The following is a 25941-nucleotide window of genomic DNA, read 5'->3' on the forward strand; positions in this document are numbered from 1 at the left end:
GATTCTAGAAGACCAGAGAAGAGCTTGGGGGTGGGCATTTGTTGCAGGCAGGGGTGAAGACACTGCCTGAGACACCCACATTCCATCAGAGTGCCCAGGTTCGAGTCCTAGCTTGGCTTCTAATTCCAGCTCCCTGCTGCTGTACACCCTCTGAAGCAGCAGGTAATGGCTCAAGTACCTGGGGTCCTGACATCCTTGTGGGAGACCCAGAATGAATTCTGGGCTCCTGGCTTTGACCTGGCCCAGCGCTGGCTCTTGCAGCATCTGGGGAGGGAACTAGCAAATGGAAGATCTCTCTCTTTGTCTTTCTGCTTTTCAAAGAAATCAAAATAAAGGAGTTTGAACTTTATTCTGTAGGTCAGAAGTGTATAAATTGGTTATCTTGGGTGTGTTGCAAAAACAGTAAGAATTTCAGGGCTTTTTTTCTTTCTTAAGAAAGCAAATTAATCCTTATATAATACTTGGATTAACACCGACATCCTCATCTCTGGGTTATGTTATATACATGTGCTCCATATAATAATTCATGCATCCTGGGAAAAGAATATTGAGTTGACAAAGGTGTGCTTGCTTCCACCATTAGGTTATTGTAGCATTTTACAGTTTAGTTTATTAGAGGATAATAGTATTTTTTTGTTTGTTTGAAAGGAAGAGTTACTGAAAGGCAGAGCCAGAGAGAGAAGAGAGATCCTCCATCTGTTGGTTCACTCCCCAAATGGCTGCAACAGCCAAAGCTGGGCCGATCCAAAGCCAGGAACCAGGAGCTTCTTCCAGGTCTCCCACTTGGGTGCAGGGGCCCAAGGACTTAGGCCATCTTCCGCTGCTTTCCCGTGCACATTACCAGGGAGTTGAAATGGAAATGGAGCAGCGGGGACTCAAACTGCTGCCCTTTTGAAATGCTGGCACTGCAGGCAGCAGCTTTATCTGCTAAGCCATAGTGCTGGCCCTGATAATATCTTTTTTTTTGAAGATTTATTTGTTTATTAGAAAGAGTTGTAGAAAGGCAGAAGCAGAGAGAAAGATAGCTCTTCCATCTGTTGGTTCACTCCCCAGATGGTCGCAATGGCTGGAGCTAGGCTGATCCAAAGCCAGGAGTCAGGAGCTTCTTCTGGGTCTCCCACGCAGGTACAGGGGTCCAAGGACTTGGGCCATCCTCTACTGCTTTCCCAGGTCATAGCAGAGAGCTGGATTGGAAGTAGAGCTTCCAGCATTCAATTCAGCACCCTTATGGCATGCCAGCACTGCAGGTGGCAGCTTTACCTGCTATGCCACAGCACCAGGCCCGATAATATTATCTTAAATACAATAGTCTTTGTGATAATGTGTAAAGTGATAAGGGGGACCATAAAATTTTTCTTCGTGTAGAAGTTCCTTGGTTATGTCATGCCAAAGTTCTTAACAAGAGTTATAGAACATAATGATGTAGAAAGCATTTCTTAATTTGCCAAACTCTTCTGTGGCTTAAAAATGATAAGATTTTTGACTTTTGCTTTTTGTTACTTTTTAGAAAAAAGTAAAACTTTTTCCTTCAGAGTTTATTTTAATGTTGAATGAGTAAGTGATTACTTTTAAAAAAATCTTGTGCTATGAAGAAACTTTTGAAAATATATGCTTGGAAATATTTACATCACTTAAAATACTTTGTATTGACAATGATGAAGGTTTGTAAAAATATAAAGATTCATTTTTGTCTCCATAAAAATGGGAACACAATAGGCTGCCTTATTGGCTTTTTGAAAATTAAAAACTGTTTATTAAAATTATGACAATACCAGATTGTTGCAGGAACAGCTGTTGACATCAGAGAGATGGCTATTTTCCAGACACACCTCAGAATAAGTTTTGTGGGGCCAGTGTTGTGACGGAGCAGACAAAGCTGCCACTTGGGACACCAGCATCCCATATGGGCACTGTTTTGTGTCCCAGATGCTCCACTTCTGATCAGGCTCCCTGCTGATGGCCTGGGAGCAGCAGTGGAAGATGGCCCAAGTTCTTGGTTCCCTGCCACCCAGGTAGGAGAACCAGTGAGGCTTCTGGCTCCTGGCTTTGGCCTGGCTCAGCCCCAACCATTGTGGCTACTTGGGGAGTAAAACAGCAGATGGAAGATCTCTGGCTATCCCTCTCTTTCTGTAACTCTGCCTTTCAAACAAATAAATCTTTTTTTTAAATTTTTTTCTTTTTTTAAAAAAAGATTTATTTACTTATTTGAAAGGCAGAGTTACAGAGAGAAAGGAGAGTGATGGAATAAGATATTCCATTCGCTGGTTCACTCCCCAGTTGGCCTGGGCCAGGTTGAAGCCAGGAGCTTAGAGATTATTCTGGGTCTCCCTTGTGGGTGAAGGGACCCAAGCACTTGGGCCATCTTCCAATGCTTTCCCAAGAGCATTAACAGGGAGCTGGATTGGAAGTGGAGCAGCCACTTCTCAAACTGGTACCCATATGGGATGTCCCAGGTAGTGGCTTTACCTCCTGTGGATAATGCTGGCCTCGTAAATCTTAAAAAAAAAAGAAAGAAAGAAAAAGAACTTTTGCAAAACTAGTGGATTGGACTGAAAATTAAATATACTCAAATAAAGGTGGCTAACCATGGACATTATCTCTTCGATCTGCTCGTCTTTGTGAAGTCAGTCCATCCTTGCTTTGCACAGAACCACGTCAACTGAACCAGTTCTCATCTGTGAGAGACTCACAGTAACTGAGTCAGATCTATTACCACAGAACTATGCAAAGCAAGGAATTGGTCCCAATTAGCTTGTGCTCCTATTAACAAAGCAGTGTGCAAAAGCTAGTCCTGCCTGAATCTCTTTCAACTATGGCAGCCATTAAAAACAAAGGTTGAAATAAACTGAAATAATCTATCACAGTGTTAAATTGCGATTATTAAAAAGAAATCAAACTCTCAGTAAATATCCATATGTTGAGAGGAGGGACTTAAAAACTCTATTACTAATGGGCCACATAATCAAAAAAAAATTTGGAAACTACTACTGTGGGGACCTTCGAAAGTTGTTGAGCCTGGGACTGACATGTTAAAAGCCATGTGTTAAGGTGATTAATCTGATAATATAAGCTGCCACCAAGTTGAATAGGGATGATATTACAGTAGTCCACATATAAGGTAAGGGCCAAAACTAGGTGGCTAAGGAAAAATGAATTAGTATTTCAAAAAAACATGAGTATAACTTTGATTTTGGTATTGGGAAGTATTGAAGATAGAATATGTAACAGTGAACAAAGTCTCAGCGTTTCTGTACGTTGACTACAATGTGCCATTAACAGAGTCAGAAGAAACAACAGGGAGACATGCTGGGGAAAGAAGATGCATTTACTTTTACACATTGAGTTCGGTTTTTTTTTTTTTTTTTTTTTTTTTTTTTAAGATATGTGGACTTAGAATTATTTCCTAAGTAAATATTAGCTGAGACAGCATGTTTGGCAGCATACCAGAATAGTTTAAAAACATGGTTTCTGGAGCCAAACTGCCTTGATTAGCATCCTGGCTCTATCGCATGGGCAAGTTACTTCACTTGTATATGCCTCAGTTTTCCTGCCTATTAGGTAAGAGAAAAATAGAACTTAACACATAGAGTGCTGTGGGGATTAAATACCAATAAGGTATTTGGAACAGTACTGACGCCTGCTGAACTGTGTGTTTGTATTTTAAGTAAACGTTCATGGAAAGTGCTTAATAAAGAGCAATTATATAATATAATTATAACCACAACATTATATCAGTAGTGCTCAGCACCAGGGATTAATAGTGTTCTAGGCCCCACAAGGAGCTTAAAGTTCAAATGAGTGAACACTTAGCTTGCACTTGCCTTGTGCCACACACTGTACTAGGTTTAAGGACAATAAATGAAGATTATTGGAAACCCTGACCATGAGAATGTAAAACTTAGTTAAAGAGTATAATAGGTCATATGAAAAAAAATCTGTGTGTGTATATTTTCTAAGAAGTGTATAATAGAACATAAAAAAGGAAAAGCTGTGTGTATGTGTGTGTAGTCTAATTATTTTATAAGATGTATACATTCCATTTTATGGTGATTTTGAAAGTTTTCTGGGGATAGATGTTATACTTTTGTATTCTTCATGTTAATTAGCATTGAACAGAGTCCCTAATTAAAGGCTTATTGATTAATAAATTGAATGTTTAGCTGCAAAACACCATGAGAAATATAAAATGTGAATTATTTCATTTAGAGGAATCATTCTTATTTCAGTTCCAAGAAACTATGATCCTACCTTACACCCTTTCGAAGTACCACGAGAATACATAAGAGCTTTAAATGCTACCAAACTGGAACGGGTATTTGCAAAACCATTCCTTGCTTCCCTGGATGGTCACCGTGATGGAGTCAATTGCTTGGCAAAACATCCGAAGAGCCTGACTACTGTCCTTTCTGGGGCATGTGATGGAGAGGCAAGTGTCATTCTAAATACTGATACTTAAAACTCAAAGTAGTTAGATTTCAAGTGTTTTATGTTTTAGTTACTGTGATTTTTACTTTGACTTCAGGTTAGTTCTCAAGACTAAATTCTGTTTGAAATAGTTTAGTAGTTTCTTATCTAACCTAAGAAATTATAAATGGAGTACTTTAAGGCTTAGTTTGACAGTAAGTAAAATAATTTTTTATTTTAAGATTTACTTATTTATTTGAAAGACAGACAGAGAGAGAGGGGAGAGGCAGAAAGAGGGGTCTCCTATCTGCTAGTTCACTCCCCAAATGGCTGCAACAGCTGGAGCTGGGCTGATCTGGAGCCAGAAGCTTCTTCCAAGTCTCCCACATGGGTGCAGAAGCACAAGCACTTGAGCCATCTTCTGCTTTCCTAGGCCATTAGCAGGGAGCTGGATCAGAAGAGGAGTAGCCAGGACACAAACAGGTGCCTATATGGGATGCTGTCCCCACAGGTGAAGGCTTAACCTACTACACCATAGCGTTGGCCCCGGTTTGTTTATAATAAAGATATTTATGTGAGTTTTTCCCACAAAGGTTGTTATTAGTGATTCAACACTCATTTTTCTACTCTGGCTGGGAAAAAAGTTGTCAAACATTTTAAAGGAGAATCAACAGAGATTTGACAGATTGAGTTTTCCGTGTGTGGATATATTTATCCATCTGTATTGTATTATTTTAATCCAAAGGATTTTGCTTTTAGCTGTCTGGTAGAGTGATTCATAGCCTTTCTAGTGTTTGTTTTTCTTTAAATGTAATATTCCTGTGCCTGAACATTTTACATTTCCTGATATACTTTATTATAGGTTAGAATTTGGAACCTGACTGAACGAAAATGTTCTCGTGCAATACAAGCGCATGAAGGTTTTGTGCGAGGAATGTGTACACGCTTTTGTGGAACTTCCTTTTTTACTGTAAGTAATTCCATCAAGTCATCAAATCTTTCCAACATATGTAAGATTGAACAATTTATTTTTCAGTTCATTTTTTTGTTCCAATGCCCTTTTGCAGATTTGTGATATCAAATAGGTTCATAAACCTTGAAAAAGCCTAGCTTTCTAAGTGTACTGTTCAGTGACAGTAAGTTCATTTGTTGTTGTAGTCATTACTGCAATCCATCCTCAGTACTTTTTCATCTTTCCAAACTGAAACTCTGTCCATTAAACAATTACCTCCCCATTTCCCTGTGCCCTCTGCCATTGATAACTTCTATTCTACTTTCAGCTATGAATTTGACTATTCTGTGTACCACATAGATGTAGAATCATACAATTCTTTAGTGTGTATGAATAAGTCTCTAATTTTTTTTTAAATAAACCTTTTGTGTCTGTTTTATTTCACTTAGCATATTGTCTTCAACTTTCATCCATGTTGTGGCACATGTCAGAACATCCTTTCTTTTTAAAGCTGAACCATAATTTCATTCTATGAATAAAGTATGTTTTATTCATTTGTTCATTTATCAATTTACATTTGGTTTGTTTTGGTTATTATGAATAGTGCTGCTATGAACATGAGTGTACAAATACCAGTTCTGTTTCATTGAGTATTTTAACAGGGAAACAGCAGAATCAGCACTGTGCTTTGAGATGATTAATTTGACAACTGTGAATGATCAGTTTGAAGGCTGTTTCAGTAGTCTCTGCAGGCAATAATAGGCTACATAGGTATGAAAACAGTTGAAAGTAAGGTTGGATTTGGAAATTTCTAGAGGCTTGTGATCTGAGAGGTGCCTAGGAAAGTGATGATTCCTTTTTCAGAAAAAGGGAAAGCAAGGGTAAGAGCAAGTTTGCCAAAGAATGGATGGGGGCTGGCTCTGTGGCATGGTAGGTAAAGCCGCTACCTGCAGTGCCAACATCCCATATGGGCACTGGTTCGAGTCTCAGCTGCTCTACTTCCGAACTAGCTCTCTGCTATGGCCAGAGAAAGCAGTAGAAGATGGCCCAAGTCCTTGGGCCCCTGCACCCATGTGGGAGACCCCAAGGAAGCTTCTGGCTCCTGGCTTCCGATCGGTGCAGCTCTGGCCATTGCAGCCAATTGGGGAGTGAACCAGCAGATGGAAGACCTCTTTTTCTACCTCTCCTTCTCTCTCTGTGTAACTCTGACATTCAAATAAATAAATAAATTAAAAAAAAAAAAAAAAAGAATGGGAGTGAGAAGGGTAGAATGTGGTGAGCTGGACTGACAGTAGGCTGTATGATCGAAAATGTCTATCAGACCTTTACAGATGCAGGTCTGGAGCTCAGGAGGGAAATCACAACTGAATTGGCACCATCAGTATAGAATCTTTGAGAGGAAGAGAAGGGCAAAAATATAGAAAAACAAAGGTGTCAGGGAAGTAGTCTTGGGAATGCTCTCCCTAGGAAGTGGGAAAACTGGAGGAGTAACCAGAGAGCTTGAACAGCCTATGCATGAGCATAATGTCCCAAGAGAAAGTATGAGTTTTGTGAACGGCTACAAGGATGATAAAGATGAAGACAAGAAAACATTTTAGGGATATGGGCAATGTGGACATGTAGAAAATAGTTAAAGATCCTGTAATTCCGTTCTTTCAAATCTAATACCATCAGTTTGGTGTATATCTTTTCAAATGTTTTACCCCATATATGTAACAGTTTGTGTATACATATACATCAACCAAGGAGTTTTTCCTTTATTCACTGATCATTTTTTTTTTTTTTTAATGTATTGCTTGTTTATTTGAAAGGCAGAGTTACAGAGAGCGAGGGAGAGGCAGAGAAATTTTCCATCATTGATTCACTCCCCAAATGGCTGCAATGGCCAGGACTGTGCCAGGCTGAAGCCAGGAGCCTGGAGCTTCTTCTAGGTCTCCCATGTGGATGCAAAGGCCCAAGCATTTGAGCCATTGTCCACTGCTTTCTCAGATTATTAGTAGAGAGCTGGATTAGAAGAGGAGCAGCCAGGTCTCAAGCTTGGTGCCCATATGGGATACCAGCATTGCAGGAGGCAGCTTCATTGGCTGTGCCACTATGCTGGCCCCTCACTGGTGATATTTTTTTTTCTTTTTAAGATTTATTTATTTAGTTGAGAGGCAGAGTTACATACAGACAGAGGGAGAGACCGAGAGGTCTTCCATCTGCCATCTGCTAGTTCACTCCTCAGATGGCCATAACAGCCTGGAGCTGGGCTGATCCAAAGCCAGGAACCAGGATCTTCTTGTGGGTCTCCCATATGGGTGCATCCTCTCCTGCTTTCCCAGGCACATTAGCAGGGAGCTGGATCAGAAGTGGAGCAGCCAGGACTCGAATTGGCACCCATGTGGGATGCTGGCAACACAAGTGGAGGCTTAATCTACTATGCCATAACACTGACCCCACTGGTGACTTTTTGTTTTTTTAAAGATTTTATTTGTTTATTTGAGAGGTAGAGTTATAGATAGTGAGAGGGAGAGACAGAGAGAAAGGTCTTCCTTCCGTTGGTTCACTCCCCAGATGGCCGCAATGGCCGGAGCTGCACCGATCCAAAGCCAGGAGCCAGGTGCTTCTTCCCGGTCTCCCATGTGGGTGCAGGGGCCCATGCAGTTGGGAAAACTGGATTTCCACATGCAGAAGCATGAGGCAACACCCCTACCTTACACCTTACACAAAAATCCACTCAACATGGATTAAAGATCTAAATCTATGACCCGACACCATCAAATTATTAGAGAACATTGGAGAAACCCTGCAAGATATAGGCACAGGCAAAGACCTCTTGGAAAAGACCCTGGGGGCATAAGCAGTGAAAGCCAAAATTAACAATTGGGATTGCCCAGGTCCTTTGGCCCCTGTTCCCATGTGGGAGACCTGTAGGAAACTCCTGGCTCGTGGCTTCGGATTGGCCCAGTTCCAGCCATTGCTGCCAACTGGGGAGTGAACCAGCAGATGGAAGACTCACTCTCTCTCCCTCTCCCTCTCTCTCTCTCTCTGCCTCTCCTTCTCTCTCTGTGTAACTCTGATATTCAAATAAATAAATAATTTTTAAAAAAAATACAAACTTAATACTTTTCATAAATACAACTTTAGTAATATAATGATTCTTCCCACCATACCTACACTCCCAACCCTCTTCCTCTTTCCTCTGCTACTCCCATTCTTATTTTTTACTAAGATCTGTTTTCAGTTAACTTTATAAACATATGATTAATTCTACATTAAATAAAGAGTTCAACAAATTATATGACAAAAGAAACTGTTTCTCAACAGTTGAGATAAAGACTGTTCAAAGTGATTGCATCTTGAAGTGTTAATTTCACTTCTGTAGATTACCTTTTAGGTACTCTATTAGTTATAACATATCAGGGAGAACATATGGTATTTGTCCTTTTGGGACTGGCTTATTTCACTAAGTATGATGATTTCCAGTTTTATCCATTTTGTTGCTAATAACAGTATTTCCATTTTTTTTAACCACTGTGTAGTATTCCATGGTGTATATATCCCATTTCTTTATCCAGTCTTCAGTTAATGGACATTTGAGTTGATTCCAAATCTTAGCTATTGTGAATTGAGCTGCGATAAATATGGGGGTACAGTTAACTCTTTCATATGCTGATTTCTTTTCCCTTGGTTAAATTCCCAGGAGTGAAATGGCTGGGTCATATGGTAGGTCTATATTCAGATTTCTGAGGTACCTCCATACTGTAATCCACAGTGGCTGTTATCAGTTTACATTCTCACTAACATTGGATTAGGGTACCTTTTTCCCCACATCTTGCCAGCATTTGTTGATTTCTGTATGAGAGCCATTCTAACAGGGGTAAGGTGAAACCTCATTGTGGTTTCGATTTGCATTTCCCTGATGGCTAGTAATCCTGAGCATATTTTCATATGTCTGTTGGCCATTTGGATTTCTTTTAAAAAATGCCTGTTGAAGTCCTTTACCGATTTCTTAACTGAGTTGTTTTGTTGTTGAGTTTCTTGATCCCTTTATAAATTCTGATTATTAATCCTTTATCAGTTGTATAGTTTGTAAATAATTTTTCCTATTCTGTCAGTTGCCTCTTCACTGAGTGTTACTTTTGCTGTGCAGAGGCATATCAATTTGATGTTATCCTCTTTGTCAGTTTTGGCTTTGATTACATCTGCCTCTGGGGTCTTTTCCAAGAACTCTTTGCCTATGCAAATGTCTCGAAAGGTTTCCCGAATGTTCTCTAGTATTTTGACGGTATCAAGTCACAGATTTAGATCTTTAATCCATTGTGAGTTGATTTTTGTGTAAGGTATAAGGTAGGGGTCTTGCTTCATACTTCTGCATGTGGACATCCAGTTTTCCCAGCACCATTTGTTTAAGAGACTGTCCTTGCTCCTGGGGTTGATTTTACCTCCTTTGTCAAAAATAAGTTGGTTGTAGATACATGGGTTAATTTCTGGCGTTTCTGTTCTGTTTCATTGGTCTATCCTTCTGTTTTTGTACCAGTACCAGTCTGTTTTGATTATAACTGCCACGTAGTATGTCTTAAAATCTGGTATCATGATGACTACGGCTTTGTTTTGTTGTATAAAATTACTTCAGCTATTAGGGGTCTCCTGTGTTTACATATAAATTTCAGCATTTTTTACTGTATCTGACAAAAAAGTCCTTGGTATTTTGGTTGGTATTGCTTTGAATCTGTTGATTGCTTCACTCATGTACAGATTTCTTTAGTTCATGAATTTGCTTCTGATTGCTTCTAAGTAATCCTATGATCAATTTTTTAATTTCTGTTTCTGGCATTTTGTCAGTCTCTTCATCTTCACATTCCAGTACTGAAGTGTTGTGTTCTTTGGGGGATGTTATGTTGTCTTATTCTTGTTTCTTGATTGCTGCGTTTGTTATTAGGCTTTTGTAGTGATAATCTTTTTTCCCTCTCTTTGATGTCTTTTATCTTTGAACTATGCCTCTGTGGCTTAGTGGAGTGTCTACTCTTTCAGTCAATACCCAGAGGCCTGTTCTGGGTGTTGTCAGGGAGGTCTGCTTAGTGCTTCAGGGTGAGGAGAGTATCCAAGGTGACACCAAGTTGGCTGTGGTAAATCTAATTTTTTTTTTTTTTTTATCAGAGTGGAGGTTTGTTCAGCTCTGTTGTAGTCTCATGCTTAGCTCCTCTCCTCAAAGGTGACCAATGCCTGGATGCTAGCTGCATTGGGTACAGTTTCATCCTTGCTGCAAAAAGAACAATGCAAAGGATCCGTGCAGTCCTTGGTGTGGAAACAGATCCTGAAGCAATGACCCTCTCCAGGGAATCAGGGAGCCCCAAGCATGAGGAGCCGCCCAGAGTGACTGCCCAAAGTTCCAGCCACACTCTGCGCCCTCCCTCAGAGCCACTGTGTTTTCACAGCCCCCTGTCAGTTCTCCCAGCCAGACTTAGGTGTATCTCCTCTTGGGTGGTTACTGGGCACAGCTGTTATGTATGTCTAAAATGGGAGATAGAAATGTGCCTCCCTTTATTTCCCTCTTGGTTGGGAGGTACACTGTCCCCCACAAGACCCAAGCCAGACTTGCGCCAGGCTCTTCCTACAGCTATATTGTCAGTGGCTTGGACTGCTGCAGTCTGGTCTCGCTTCATTTCAAAGCTGGTGCTGAGGCTCTTGACTGTGGGGTCCTGAGTTGTGCACGTCCACATGCTCCACATAGGTCCACAGTGTCCCTCTAATTTGCATGGAATTTTCTCTGCTGTTTCTCCCTAACTCTTCCCTGAGACTACATTCTATTTTGCCAACTTGACTGTCTTTCTTGCCCTAGTATTTTTTTAAATAATGGTTATTATATAATCTCATGAATGATAATCCTTTATTGCCTAAATTTCTAAGCTGTACCAATCTGTAATATTAATAATATGGACAGGTCCTTCTGCACCTCACCCAGCCTGGAAATGAGGAATTGTTCTAAACAGGCATGTACTCTTGTTTGGCTACTTGTTTCTACAAAACGTTAAAAATTTTGTCAGAATCCATGATCTGCTGAAGCTAATACTCAATAGACTGTGTCGAGCATCTTATTTACAAAGAAGTCTTCAGCTTGTAGACAGTATTTATCAAACGTTGTCTCAGAGAAACCATGTTGCCAGGATAGTGTGCCTAAGGACACAGCTTACCTTGTTTTCTTTACTGAAAAGACCATTGGGTCAAGCTGCATTGCCAGAGACCTGGGTACTTAGATTGCATCCTTTGACTCCCTGAAGAATGAGGTTTCTAGAATTGAGTTTTGGTATGATGCCACTGGCTTAGATTCTGAGTTGTTAATAAGATGTAGTCCTGCCGGCGCCATGGCTCACTAGGCTAATCCACCTAGCGGCGCCGGCACACCGGGTTCTAGTCCCGGTCGGGGCGCCGGATTCTCTCCCGGTTGCCCCTCTTCCAGGCCAGCTCTCTGCTGTGGCCAGGGAGTGCAGTGGAGGATGGCCCAAGTGCTTGGGCCCTGCACCCCATGGGAGACCAGGAGAAGCACTGGCTCCTGCCTTCGGATCAGCGCGGTGCGCCAGCCGCAGCGCACCGGCCATAGCGGCCATTGGAGGGTGAACCAATGGCAAAGGAAGACCTTTCTCTCTGTCTCTCTCTCTCACTGTCCACTCTGCCTGTCAAAAAAAAAAAAAAGATGTAGTCCTGTTAAATACTTTTTGACTATTATAAAGATGTTAAGGATTTTATTCATTTGCATCCTCCACAAAGAATTACTGTTTCGTCTTAGTGTCAAAACCTCCTTTTTAATCACGTACTCTAATCGCATGGACACTGTGAAGTGTTTTGCAGGAAATACTTTTTGAATTTACTGTTTAGGAGCTAAATTTATACTCCTCCCATAGATAAACATGTATTTTTGTTAATACTTTCATGAAAAAATAGATGTAAATTGTAGGTAATATAAACTTTTAAGTGAAAACTAGCAGTATGTATGTATATGGGAGTACTTCAAAAAGTTTATGGAAAAACTGAATTAAAAATATATATTTATTTTGGTGCAAAAACATTTTGAAATCCTTACATAGATTTTTTATTATGTATTTTCCATAAATTTCTAAAGACCCCCTCATACACTTTGTACAGTACCACATTCATGATTATTTTATATTCTTAAGCCCAGATGATGTAATATTATCCATTTGGTATTGCAGCTTATTTCATGTAATATCTTGAATGTATTTGCCAGTTACCTGAGTCTAAATGACCAAACCTGAGTCTAGATGTTGCTTGGGCTTGCTTTGGGCTAAGGTGCCAACAATTCTTCCCAACATCTCTTTTTTCCTATCAATGCAGCTGTCAGCACAGTAAAAAGAAAAGTGATTGCTTTTTTAATATAGTGAAAATGGTTTTCACCCATGGGCCCCTGGAAAGTTCTCAGGTGGTACTCTTTCCAGAAGTCTGTAGTTACCAGTTTGAAAAACAGTGACTTAACAGTGTGTGGCATTCTGTCTCATGCAGAGAAGGGCTTTGTCTACTCCAGAATTATAAAATTGCTTTCTCTATAGTATTTCTGTGTTTTTTATTTATTTTTTTTACTTTAAAACTATCTGGAATCTTACTTTCATGGAAGGCATCAGATTCATTCAAACTTTTAAAATGACTAACCTGATATTGTAATACCATTTTACTATAATCCAATTTTCTCCTTAATTCAAAATGCCATCTTTATCAGAATATGCATTTTTGCCATATTTATAACCTAACTTTGCTATTTTTTCTTCTTTTGTGCCACTCTTTATCTTATTTTTAATTTTATATTCTTTAGATATTTGTCACAGATTTTTGCTATGACAAGGTGGGCTATATATCAATAAATATATTGGATGAATATAGTTTGTTTTAAGTAAGATGCTTATAATTTGATATATGTGTTGGTGAGTTTTGATTTATAACTGTTGTTCATTAACATCATAATAAATATTTCTAGGTTGGTGATGACAAAACTGTGAAGCAATGGAAAATGGATGGGCCAAGTTATGGAGAAGAAGAAGAGCCATTGCATACAATATTAGGAAAGGTACAAAAATAAATTCACCCATACTTTGCATGTTAAAATTTTCTCTATAATATTTTATAATTTTAGTTTCCAAAAAGGAAAGTAAAATGACATAAATAAGAATTGAGGCCAATGCCGCGGCTCACTAGGCTAAACCTCCGCCTTGCGGCGCTGGCACACTGGGTTCTAGTCCCGGTCAGGGCGCCGGATTCTGTCCCGGTTGCCCCTCTTCCAGGCCAGCTCTCTGCTGTGGCCAGGGAAGTGCAGTGGAGGATGGCCCAAGTCCTTGGGCCCTGCACCCCATGGGAGACCAGGATAAGTAGCTGGCTCCTGCCATGGGATCAGCGCGGTGCGCCGGCCGCAGCGCGCCAGCCGCGGCGGCCATTGGAGGGTGAACCAACAGCAAAGGAAGACCTTTCTCTCTGTTTCTCTCTCTCACTGTCCACTCTGCCTGTCAAAAAAAAAAAAAAAAAAAAAGAATTGAGAGAGGGGCTGATGTTGTGATGTAGCAGCTTAAGCTGCTGCCTCTAGTGCCGGCATTCCATATGGGCATCAGTTTGAGTCCTGGCTGCTCCACTTGTGATACAACTCCCTGCTGATGTGCCTGGGAACAGTAGAAGATGGCCCAAGTGCTTGGGCCCCTGAAACAATGTGGAAGACCCAGAAGAAGCTTGACTTTGGACTGGCCCAGCTCTAGCTGTCACGGACATTTGGGGAGTGAACCAACAGATGGAAGATTTCTCTCTCTCTCTCTCTCTCTGCCTCTGCTACTCCTTATCTATAACTTCGCCTTTCAAGTAAAATAAATAAATCTTAAATAAAAGAAATGAGAGGCTTTAGGTTACAACAGTTGACCTATTTTACGTAATATTTAATGTAATTTGGGCGTTTTGCAAGTAAAGAATTTGAACAGTTCTTTGGTATTCATTGTAGTAGAGTTTGAGCTCTGTTTTGAGCTTGAAGATTCAGTGGTATTTTTTTATAGCAGGGCCACAGAAGAATATTTATGAAGTGAAGTTTGAGATAAATAATGCTTCAGCTTTTGTCATAAATATTAACACAAATATTATAATTTCTTACTTGAAGTAATCTTTTAGGAAATTAAAATATGTGGTAATTTGGTGCTTCTTATATAAATCTTATTTATTTTTTTTGAAGATTTATTTATTTATTTGACAGGCAGAGTTACAGAGAGCCACAGAGAGAGAGAGAGAGAGAGAGAGAGAGGTCTGATTCACTCCCCAGATGGCCGCAACAGCCAGAGCTGCGCCGATCAGGAGCCAGGAGCTTCCTCCAGGTCTCCCATGCGGGTGCAGGGGCCCAAGGACTTGGGCCATCTCCCACTGCTTTCCCAGGCCATAGCAGAGAGCTGGATCGGAAGTGGAGCAGCTGAACAGGAACTGGTGCCCATATGGGATAGCAGCACTGCAGGTGGTGGCTTTTCCCTCTACGTCACAGTGCTGGCCCTGTTTATGTTTCTTATAAATTTTTCTGCAAATCAGATAGCATGGTGATTTAGTCATAGCTTAAGTACAGTTAGAACATTTGATCTAATTGTGTTTTATAATGCTTACTTTTTTTAGTTTTTTATTTTTTAAAGATTCAAGAGGCAGAATTACAGAGAGAGGGAGAGACAGAGAAGTCTTCCATCTGCTGGTTCACTCCCCAAATGACTACAATGGCCGGGGCTGGGCTGATCAGAAGTCAGGACGCAGGAGCTTCTTTCAGGTCTCCTAGTGAGTACAAGGGGCCCAAGCACGTGGGCCATCTTCTGCTGCTTTCCCAGGCCATTAGCAGAGAGCTGGATCAGAAGAGGAGCAGCCTGGAAATGAACTGGTGACCATATGTGATGCTGGTGCTGCAGATGGAGGCTTACTATGCCACAGCACTGACCCCTACATTTTTTATTAAGCAGACAAAATTCTTACATGAGATTTAACTCAGGGTGGTATTCAGTATAGCAGTTAAGATGACACTTGGGATACCTTGCATCCCTTATTTGCAGTGCCTGGATTCCAGTCCTGGCTCCACTCCCAGTTCTACCATGCTGCTAATGTGCATCCTGGGAGGCAGCAAATGATGACTTTAGTTTTTATGTGAGAGTCTTGGATTGAATTCTGGACTCCTGGCATTGGCCTGGTCAAGCCCTAGCTGTTTCAGGCATTTGGGGCGTGAACCAGTGGATAGAAGATTTTCTATGTCTTTGTCTCTTTACTTTTCAAATAAATAAAAATGAAATAAAATAAAAATTTAAGTGAGAATGGTAAAATTTATACAATAAAATTAGATTTAATATTTAATCATATCCATTTCAAAAACACCACTTTGTCATTTCAGTAGCATGGGTAATATATATTTAGATTCAGCTTCTGATTTCAAGAATATCTAGGGGCCAGCACTGTGGCACAGTGAGTTAAGCCACTGCCTACAGTGCCAGCATACCATGTGGGCGCTGGTTCAAGTCCCAGGTGCTCCACTTACAATCCAGCTCCCTGCTAATGCACCTGGGAAAACAATGGAGGATGGCCTAAGTCCTTGGACCCCTGTACCTGTGGGAGACCCAGAAGATCTTCCTGACTCCTGGCTTCAGCCTGGCCCAGGCTTGGTTGTTGTGGCCCTTTGGGGAGTGAACCAGCAGATGGATGATCTGTCTTTCTATGTTTCTCCTTCTCTCACTCTGTAACTCTGCTCTCAAATAAATACATCCTTTTTAAAAAAAATTCTAAATTTATTTTTTAAACAATTACTTTATTTGGAAGGCAGAATTAGAGAGAAAGAAATCTTTTATCTTCTGGTTCATTCTCTAAATGGCTGCAGTAGCCAGGACTGGGCCAGGCCAAAGCCAGGAGTCTGGAATTCTATCCATATCTCCCACATGGGTGCAGGGGCCCAAGTACTTGGGCTATCTTCTGCTGCTTTCTCAGGTGCATTAGCAGGGAGCTGGATCAGAAGTGGAGCAGTTGAGGCTGGCGCAGTGGTGTAGCAGGTAAAGCCGCTGCCTGCAGGGCCAGCATCCCATATGGGCACTGGTTCGTGTCCCAGCTGCTCCTCTTCCAATCCAGCTCTGCTATGGCCTAGGAAAGCAGTGGGCCCCTGCACCCACGTGGGAGACCTGGAAGAAGCTCCTGGCTCCTGGCTTCAGATCAGCCCAGCTCAGGCCATTGCAGCTGACTGGGGAGTAAACAAGCAGATGGAAGACCTCTCTCTCTCTGCCTCTCCTTCTCTCTCTGTGTAACTCTGACTTTCAAATAAATAAATAAATCTTTAAAAAAAATAAAGAAATGGAGCATCCAGGACTCAAAGTGGTGCTCTCATATGGGATGTCAACATCACACTTGGCAGCTTAATCGACTATGCCACAATGCCCTCCTTTAAATGTGCTGAAAGGGACATGAGGGTGGGGTATGAGTATGAGGTGGAAATAACTCTCATGTGGTAAAAAATTAGTGATAATGAACACAAAATTGGTTTCAAAGAAGTTGTGAACAGGAATTTCTTAAAAAATGAGTGCAGATAAATGTATTTATAGTATCCTACAGATTTGAACTAATAAAAAACCCATCTATAACAAACTCTTTGCTTTTAAAGACAGTATATACCGGCATTGATCATCACTGGAAAGATCCTGTTTTTGCCACATGTGGACAGCAAGTAGACATTTGGGATGAACAAAGAACCAATCCTATATGTTCAATGACCTGGGGATTTGACAGTATAAGTAGTGTTAAATTTAACCCAATTGAGGTAATGTGCTTATTGTTTCCTTGTTATTCTTTATTAATTTTAGCTCCATTTAGGAAGTATATCCTGCCTATTGTTTTTCTCTTATAATTTCAGCTCTGTAAATTTGTGATTAAGAGTTTTCCAAATTTCAATGGTGTCGGCATTTGGTCAGTTTTCCAGATCGTATCTGAGTTTTGATACCTTTAGTCAAATCTGAGCACGTTTGCTTGTAGTTGAGTCTCAGGTACCCATGTTAAGTATCATTAAGGAAAAGTGTATGCATGTGCTTGCTCCTGGGGCTAGAATCCAAGCAAATACTGTGCCATTGTTTTTTTCATATAGGAAGGTTTATTTTGGTTTGATGGTTCTGAAGGTTCAAAGTCCCAGAATTGAGTGGGCCTCATTGGTTCAGCCTCTGGTGATGGTGTTCTTGCTGGCAGATTCTTGCTGGCAGAGTTCTGGGGTGTCACAAAACGTCACATGGCAAGTAAGAGGGAGCACATGTGTCTGTAGTATTAGATTTTAGTTTTGCTCATGTCTTCAACGCTTGTGTTCCAGATTACATCATTGTACTTTTGGGAAAATATTTTTTTGTTATCTCTTGTGGAAGATTGAACATTGTTTCCTTTAGTTAGAAGGGTACCAATGCTTCATGATAATATGCATGGTCATTATTGTACTGCATGATAACTAGTTACAGTCACATTTTTCTTTGCTTGGAAGTCTGAATTATTCCTAGTGCCCTCCAGGTCTAGAGGAGAGTTGGAGGTCAGCCACTAAATATTGTCCATGCAGATCTGAACTTAAGAAAGGAGGCTGCCTTTAAGGCCAGGTTACCCTGAGACTCCAGACTTGCCCCTGAGCTTCTTCTGAATATGGAACAATAGATGAATTTTATTAACCAGAAGACTCAATAGGGATGTCTTTTTCCTGCAGAAAGAAAAGGAAATAGCTACATGTGTAAGCTGATTCTTAAAATTACCAGCAGGTAGGGGTCCACATTGAAGTATACCGGGTAAGGCTGCCACCTGCAGTGCCAGCATCCCAAATGGGCACCAGTTCATGTGCTGGCTGCTCCACTTGTGATCCAGCTCCCTGTTAATGGCCTGCAAAAAGCAGCAGAAAATGATCCAAATGTTTGGGCCCCTGTTGCCCATGTAGGAGACTTGGAGGGAATGTCTTGGCTCCTTGCCCAGACTGACCCAGCCCTCGCCATTGGGGCCACTTGAAGTGAACCAGCAGATGGAAAATCTCTTGTCTCTCTCTCTCTCTGTCTCTCCTTCTCCTTCTGTAACTATTTCAAAGTAAGTCTTCAAAAAAATAAAATTATCAGCAGACTACAGTGTTAAGTGGTATAAGAGAAAATCCTGATATGCAGGCTTTCTACTCTCAGAGACCCAAGCTTATAAAAGGAGAGAAGAAAGGTTAAGCCAAGTGACAGGATATAAAAATTGTTCATGTACTGCATTGATAAATGAAGTGCTGCAGGCAACATGAATGGGGTCTTGAGTATTGCTGAGTAGGCAATCGGGGGGACACTCTGCTGCCAGCACATTCCGACATAAACAGTTATTTGTGAAGCTATAGGACTAGAGCAGGGGTTGGCAGACTCTAATGGCTGTGAGCCAAATGTGGCCTACTGCCTATTTCTATGAGCAAACTTTTACTAGAACACAGCTGTGCGCTCTTATGTGTTGTCTGTCATTGTTTTTTGTGCCATAATGGCTAAGTTGAGTAATTGCTGTAAAGACCACATGACCCACAAATCTGGAAATACTTACTTTGTGGCCTTATGCAGAAAAAGTTTGCTGATCACTAGACTAGCTTATCTGTCTTTACTGTATCTTTTTCACTGCATCCTCTATCTCCTTTTCCTGTGATCCCTTTGACTGGAGAGGTAAGTAAAGTTCGGCATGGAGGGGCAGGCCAGCTTTGCAGAGCAGGTCCAAGGTGACACTGAGCGGAAGCAGGCTACAGGCATAGGCAATTTATGGGAACATTTTATGTCCTACTTGGAGTGGAGCTAAGCCAGAACTGTGTTTCCTGCAAGCGCGCTTTTGCATTAAATCACAAATCTCTATATTTGTTTCTTTATTTTTAAGATGAGATTAATTATATCTCACACAGTGTACTTCACAGGTTCATTGTGAATATAAAATGTGGTAATATATGTGAACTTCTTTTTTATATGCTAAAATTCAAGATGGTGATGTTAGTACTATATGAAAAACAAACCTAGAAAGATATTAATTCCTACTTTAAGAGAAATCTTTTGTTTCTCTATTTTGGTTAACACCTGTGTCAGAAGAATTGATGGCCAATTCTAAAATCATGATTAATTATTACTGATGACCCAGCAACCTTGTTTTCGAAGTTGGCTGTACAATAGCTCTATTTGTACAGCTGTGTTTTTTATTAACCTTATGAACTGACTTAGTGGTAAAAGCAAATGGTGTGCAAGTCTCTTATCCTATATTAATCTTAATAGAAAGGGCACGTTGCTGTGAACAAATGGAGTGTATTTGTCTCCTCTAATCATTAATTATTAATTTTCTGTTAAAATATTGAAGCCTAGAATTCTGGTAAAGGTAAAAGTTCATGCTCCGAATTGCCACATTTTACAAAGTGAAAGTCAGCGCCCAGTGTAGGTAGAATTTTTTGTATTGCTTGAATCAAAATAGAATTTGGTCAGAAATGAGAAGCCAAAAAATGTTGAAAGGCATCACTAGGAGAAGTGTCAGAGATACAATAAAAGAAGTGGCTTTTGGGAAAGACTAAGGAAAGATTGTGATTGTAATATTAGCTTTATGATATTTTATTTGAACTATGTACACAGTAGTGGGAGTTGGCTGGCCATACTGCTCTTTACTAAATAACTTGTTCTGTTCCTCCTATGCTTGGAGTAGATAGTGGTAAAGAGCAGAAGCAGAGTTGTGTCAGCAGCCATGAATGAAGACAAATGGTACAGTTGTGGGCTGTTTTTTCTTAAAGTCAAGGGTTACATAGTTATTGACTTTCCAAATAAATATTTTACACATCTTAAAACAATTGAGCAGGAGCTGGTGCAGTCACGTAGTGGGTAAAGCCGCTGCCTGCAGTGCCGGCATCCTATATGAGCGCCGGTTCAAGTCCTGGCAGCTCTCTGCTATGGCCTGGGAAAGCAGTAGAAGATGGCTCAAGTCCTTGGACCCCTGCACCCGCATGGGAGACCTGGAGGAAGCTCCTGGCTCCTGGATTTGGATTGGTGCAGCTCCGGCCATTGCGGCCAATTGGGGAATGAACCAGCAATGGAAGACCTCTCTCTCTCTTTCTGCTTCTTCTCTCTCTGTGTACCTCTTTAACTCTTTCAAATAAATAAAATAAAAATCTTTCCAAAAAACATTGGCAAAGCATTGGCCTATTTTATATAGAGACAGCATAAGGAAATGTTTACTGGTAAAGCAATACCTTTATGTAATTAATTAGGAAAGTTTCAGACCAATACTAACTTTTAAATGATACAACCTGAGGCTACCCAGTTGCAATAAAGTTGACGTGTTCCTAATTGTGTATATTGGCACAAGTTCTTTGGAAAATAATTAGCCCTAAATGTCGAAAACCATGATGGCTTTTGATTTAGTAATGTCACTCTTAAAATTTTAAAATAAGGAAATAATTCAAAAGAAGAAGAAGTAAATGTATGAAAGAAATGTTTATTGAAGTGTTAATTTGTAATAGCAAAAAGTAAGAAACAAGTCTAAGAGTCTAAGTTGAATATGGGTAAATAAAGTATGTTCTATTACAAATTAGAATGCACTGTATCCATGCACTATCATTACCTGCATCTGAAGTACATACACAGAGATTTGATTATGAAATTACTTGGCTTATTTGCTGAGATTATGGATTTATCATGTCCTCTTAAAATGGGCTTTGATGTTAGAATTTGGTACCTTAGCCTGGCGTTAATGATGATTAAATCATCTCCCCACCCCCGTTTCTTGCCCTTCCTGACCTGTAACTGGTGATTGTTATACTTATTTGCAGACATTTCTTTTGGGAAGTTGTGCTTCTGACCGGAATATAGTGCTATATGATATGAGGCAGGCTACTCCTCTGAAAAAGGTGAGCTTCTGTTTTGTCTTTTGCTTTTCACGCTTAATGCATTCCTTTACTAACCAAGTGACTGATTCCTCTATAAGCTGAGTGACTGAAGACACGGAGCAAATGTTTTTTCATAATTAAATTTTTTATTCACCCAGATGTTCTTAGAACCCAAAATGATAATGGCATTCTCTCACTTTCCGTTGCTTTTTGGAGACCCTTGCATTTCCAGCAATTCTTATATCTTAATATTTGTGTCTTCTATGATGCCAATAAAATTTAGGTACGTAATTAGTACTTACTGAATTGAAAGTCCTTAGATTAAAGGTATTGCATTCCAGTTCTTAACAGTTCTTCAGGCCCTATGATCATCCTATAATATGTACAGTATTTTATTCCAGAAAGTTTTAGAACTCATTCACAAAACCAGCTTTATTTGTTTAATTTCATGCTGATGGGTACTAGCTTGACATTTGGTTTGACAAACACTATCCTGTTCAAGGTGACAGATTTCCCAACAGTTCTAAGGTGGTCATTCTAGGACTTAGGGATCAGAGCAAATATAAGCTCAAACCAGCTCTCCTGAGGGAGAGACTTAACCATCTAAAGTTACAAGGGGTGCTGTTTTAAGTAAAAGGGTGTAAGTTTGATTTCGGGGCCGGCGCTGTGAGGTAGCAGATAAGACCGCCGCCTGCAGTGCCAGCATCCCATATGGACGCCGGTTCGAGTCCCAACTGCTCCACTTCTGATCCAGCTCTCTGCTATGGCCTGGGAAAGCAGTGGGAGATAGCCCAAGTCCTTGGGCCCCTGCACCCGCGTGGGAAGACCCAGAGGAGGCTCCTGGCTCCTGGCTTTGGATTGGTGCAGCTCCAGCTGTTGCGGCTAATTGGGGAGTGAACCAGCAGATGGAAGACATCTCTCTCTCTTTGCCTCTCCTTCTCTCTCTGTGTAACTCTGACTTTCAAATAAATAAAAGCAAATCTTTTATAATTAAAAGAAGATTCATCTTTTTAAAAAAAAAGTCTGATTTTTTTTTTTTTTTTTGGACAGGCAGAGTTAGAGAGAGAGAAAGGTCTTCTTTCCATTGGTTCATCCCCCAAATGGCCACCACCACCGGCACGCTGTGCCAGTCCGAAGCCAGGAGCCAGGTGCTTCCTCCTGGTCTCCCATGTGGGTGCAGGGCCCAAGCACTTGGGCCATCCTCCACTGCCTTCCCGGGCCACAGCAGAGAGCTGGACTGGAAGAGGAGCAACTGGGACAGAACCTAGCACCCCAGCCAGGACTCGAACCCTGGGTACCGGCACCGCAGGCGGAAGATTAGCCAAGTGAGCCGTGGCACTGGCCTAAAAAGTCTGATTTTAAGTACTAGAATTGTGTGGTCACAGGAAGGGCTAGATAACATTTGTGTGCCATGAGTCCATTGTTATAGTCCACATAAAAAGGAGATACTTTTAATACTTTGTTTTATTTTTCTAAATAATTTTCATAGCATGTAGTAAACAGAAATGTTAGGAGTATATTCATTGAAGTCTAATGGATAAATAAGATAATCTTTCCAAAATATCGCTTTAATTATTTCACGTATTCATGTGATTCTGTGAGGAGATCCTGCGTGAACTTAGTAAGCAGGTAAACTTAACCCATTTTTCTCCTAAAAAACGACAGTATTAGTAAGCACCTTGCAGCCAGTGGCGAGAACAAAACATGATACCTTTGACCATGTCACAGAGTGCTGACACCAAGTTCTAGTTTAATTAATGGACATTTCTGCCCCTCCTCATTCCCCTTTCTCAGTTTTTAATGATACTCTATTATTTTGAAGTTGAAGAAAAGAACTGTAGCCTGGCTTTCAAAGCTTTCCAAAATCTGGTCTCACTTGACAATCCATTTTATTTCATTCAGTAAGGCAACATTTCATTGAGATTTGTCAAATTCAATTCAGATCACTATGGTTTTTTTTTTTTTTAATGTCATATTCTTAGACACTGCTACTTTCTATTTGTTGTTGTTGTACTATCTAGTAGGCTATTAGTGTTCTATCTTTTCTAAATGTAGAAGTTCTCTATCAGGGATTGTATTTCCCCACAAGGTGTAGTTCTGGAAGTGTTTGAGGGACATTTAGTGAATAAGATGTCCGAGAAGCTAAGCATCTTACAGTAGACAGTTACACATACAGAATATCCTACCCCAAAATGCCAATCGTGTTCCAATGAGAAGCACTATGAATTACTCATCCTCCACAGGTCATTTCAAATCATGCTTGTTTTTTGAAACATTTCTCTGCTTTAAACATAAGCTCACCATTAATTTTGCTTCTAATTTGATAGTCGTTTGTGATTTGTTTTTTCTTAATGTGTGTCTCATCTTCCTTACTAAACGATAAGTTATTTTAGGTTAAGGGTCTAAACATGAAGCATTTTTCCATTTTTCACATTTACCACTTTGTGTTATATTCAGGAAAAGTTATTGATTTCCTATTACATCAAACTGAGTGCTTTGCACACAATAGGTGTTTGCTAAATATTTGCTTAAATCAATGAGGAAAAAAAAAAGAAATGAAGTAGGAAATAACATCCATTCTGAAGGTAATTAATATCATGATAATGGAATAGTATATTCTTCCTTTCCCAGGTTATCTTGGATATGAGGACAAATACAATTTGTTGGAACCCTATGGAAGCTTTTATTTTTACTGCAGCAAATGAAGATTACAAGTAAGTTTCTCCATTTCTATCAGTAATGCCTCAATTGTATAAGTCTTATTAAATAAATATATTTCTGTTTTTGTTTTGTTTTGTTTTTTGTTTTGTTTGTTTTGACAGGCAGAGTGGACAGTGAGAGAGAGAGAGACAGAGAGAAAGGTCTTCCTTTTGCCATTGGTTCACCCTCCAATGGCCGCCGCGGCAGGCACACCGCGCTGATCCGATGGCAGGAGCCAGGTACTTCTCCTGGTCTCCCATGGGGTGCAGGGCCCAAGCACTTGGGCCATCCTCCACTGCACTCCCTGGCCACAGCAGAGAGCTGGGCTGGAAGAGGGGCAACTGGGACAGAATCGGGCGCCCCAACCGGGACTAGAACCCGGGGTGCCGGCACCGCAAGGCGGAGGATTAGCCTATAAATAAATATATTTCACTAGGTAAGGATACCTTCACAAATCAATTTTTTTAATTTTTGCTAAAAATAAGTTTTCAAGTTGGAAAAGAGCTTCTTAGAAAGCTGTTGTCTTGGGGCTAGAGATGTGGGATAGTAGGTTAAGCACCTCCTGTGGCACCAGCGTTCCATATGTGCACCAGTTTGAGTCCCAGCTGCTCTACTTCCAATTCAGCTCCCTGCTAATGGCCTGGGAATACAGGGGAAGATGACCCAAGTGCTTGGGCCCCTGCACCCATATCAGAGACCCAGAAAAAGCTCCTGGCACCTGGCTGCTGGCTGCTGGCTCCTGGCTTCAGATCAGCCCAGCTCTGGCCATTGGTGCCATTTGGGAAGTGAACTAGCAGATGGAAGACCTCTGTCTCTGTAACTCTGCCTCTCAAATAAATAAATAAATCTTTAAAAATAAAAAAGAAAACTGTTTTCTTAGTTTTCAGAATGATATTGTCTAGGGACAATAACCAAATCTTACCTGTTGCTGTTTTTATAAACCTTTATTGTACTATGGCCACACCCATTCAGTTTTGTTTTAGATAAGCTGCTTTTCTGGTTCACCATCTGGATTGAATGATTGCAGCAGAGACTGAGGCTCACTTGGCTAAAAATGTTTATAATCTGGCCATTTGCAGAAGTTGTCTGATCTCTGATGTTGTAGTGGAAATGAAAATAGCTGTCTACAGTATTTGTAGCTGATACATAAGTACTCATGTTATTAGCTCTCACTGTTACTTCTTTAAGGTGAAAGGAAAATTATAGTTTAAATTTTTATTATTTATTTTAAGATTTTATTTATTTATTTGAAAGGGAGAGTTACAGAGAAACAGAGTCATAGAGAGAGAGAGAGAGAAAGGTCTTCCATCTGCTGGTTCACTCCCCAGATGGCCACAATGGCCAGAGCTGAGCCAATCTGAAGCCAGGAGCTTCTTCTGGATCTCCCACACAGATGCAGGGGTCCTTACTTGGGCCATCTTCCACTGCTTTCCCAGGCCATAATAGAGAGCTAGATCAGAAGTAGAGCAACCGGGACTTGAACCAGCTCCCATACGGGATGCTGGCACTGCAGGCGGCGCCCTTACCTGCCACACCACAGTGCCGGCCTCTGTTTCTGTATTTATTTATTAATTTTTTTAAAGACTTATTTATTTATTTATTTGAAAGTCAGAGTTACACACAGAGAGGAGAGGCAAAGAGAGAGAGGTCGTCCATCCGATGGTTCACTCCCCAGTTGGCCAATCTGAAGCAGGAGCCAGGTGCTTCTTCCAGGTTTCCCATGCGGTGCAGGGGCCCAAGGATTCAGGCCATCTTCTGCTGCTTTCCTAGGCCATAGCAGAGAGCGGGATTGGAAATGGGGCACCCAGGTCTCAAACCAGCACCCTTATGGTATGCTGCTGCTTCAGGCCAGGGCGTTAACCTGCTGCGCCACAGCACTGGCCCCTGTTTGTTTGTTTGTTTGTTTGTTTATTTATTTATTTATTTACAGGCAGAGTGGACAGAGAGACGGAGAGAAAGGTCTTCCTTTGCCATTGGTTCACCCTCCAGTGGCACCGCGCTGATCCGAAGGCAGGAGCCAGGTGCTTCTCCTGGTCTCCCA

At 40.8% G+C, this 25941-nt stretch overlaps 1 protein-coding gene across 2 annotated transcripts in view; it reads left to right on the top strand.

Moving 5' to 3' along the window:
- The window catches only part of DCAF13 (DDB1 and CUL4 associated factor 13), a 45822-nt gene that overhangs the window by 3396 nt on the left and 16485 nt on the right, over positions 1-25941 (top strand). For both annotated transcript variants that reach the window (XM_089336430.1, XM_008255808.5), the window contains exons 2-7: positions 4227-4426; positions 5267-5374; positions 13326-13415; positions 16983-17138; positions 21144-21221; positions 23832-23914. In XM_089336430.1, coding sequence (XP_089192556.1) covers positions 4227-4426; positions 5267-5374; positions 13326-13415; positions 16983-17138; positions 21144-21221; positions 23832-23914 — 715 coding nt within the window. The remainder of the gene's footprint in view (positions 1-4226; positions 4427-5266; positions 5375-13325; positions 13416-16982; positions 17139-21143; positions 21222-23831; positions 23915-25941) is intronic.

This window comes from Oryctolagus cuniculus, chromosome 6 (genome assembly GCF_051225735.1).
Source record: "Oryctolagus cuniculus isolate XC-2025 breed Fujian yellow rabbit chromosome 6, ASM5122573v1, whole genome shotgun sequence".
NCBI lineage: Eukaryota > Metazoa > Chordata > Mammalia > Lagomorpha > Leporidae > Oryctolagus > Oryctolagus cuniculus.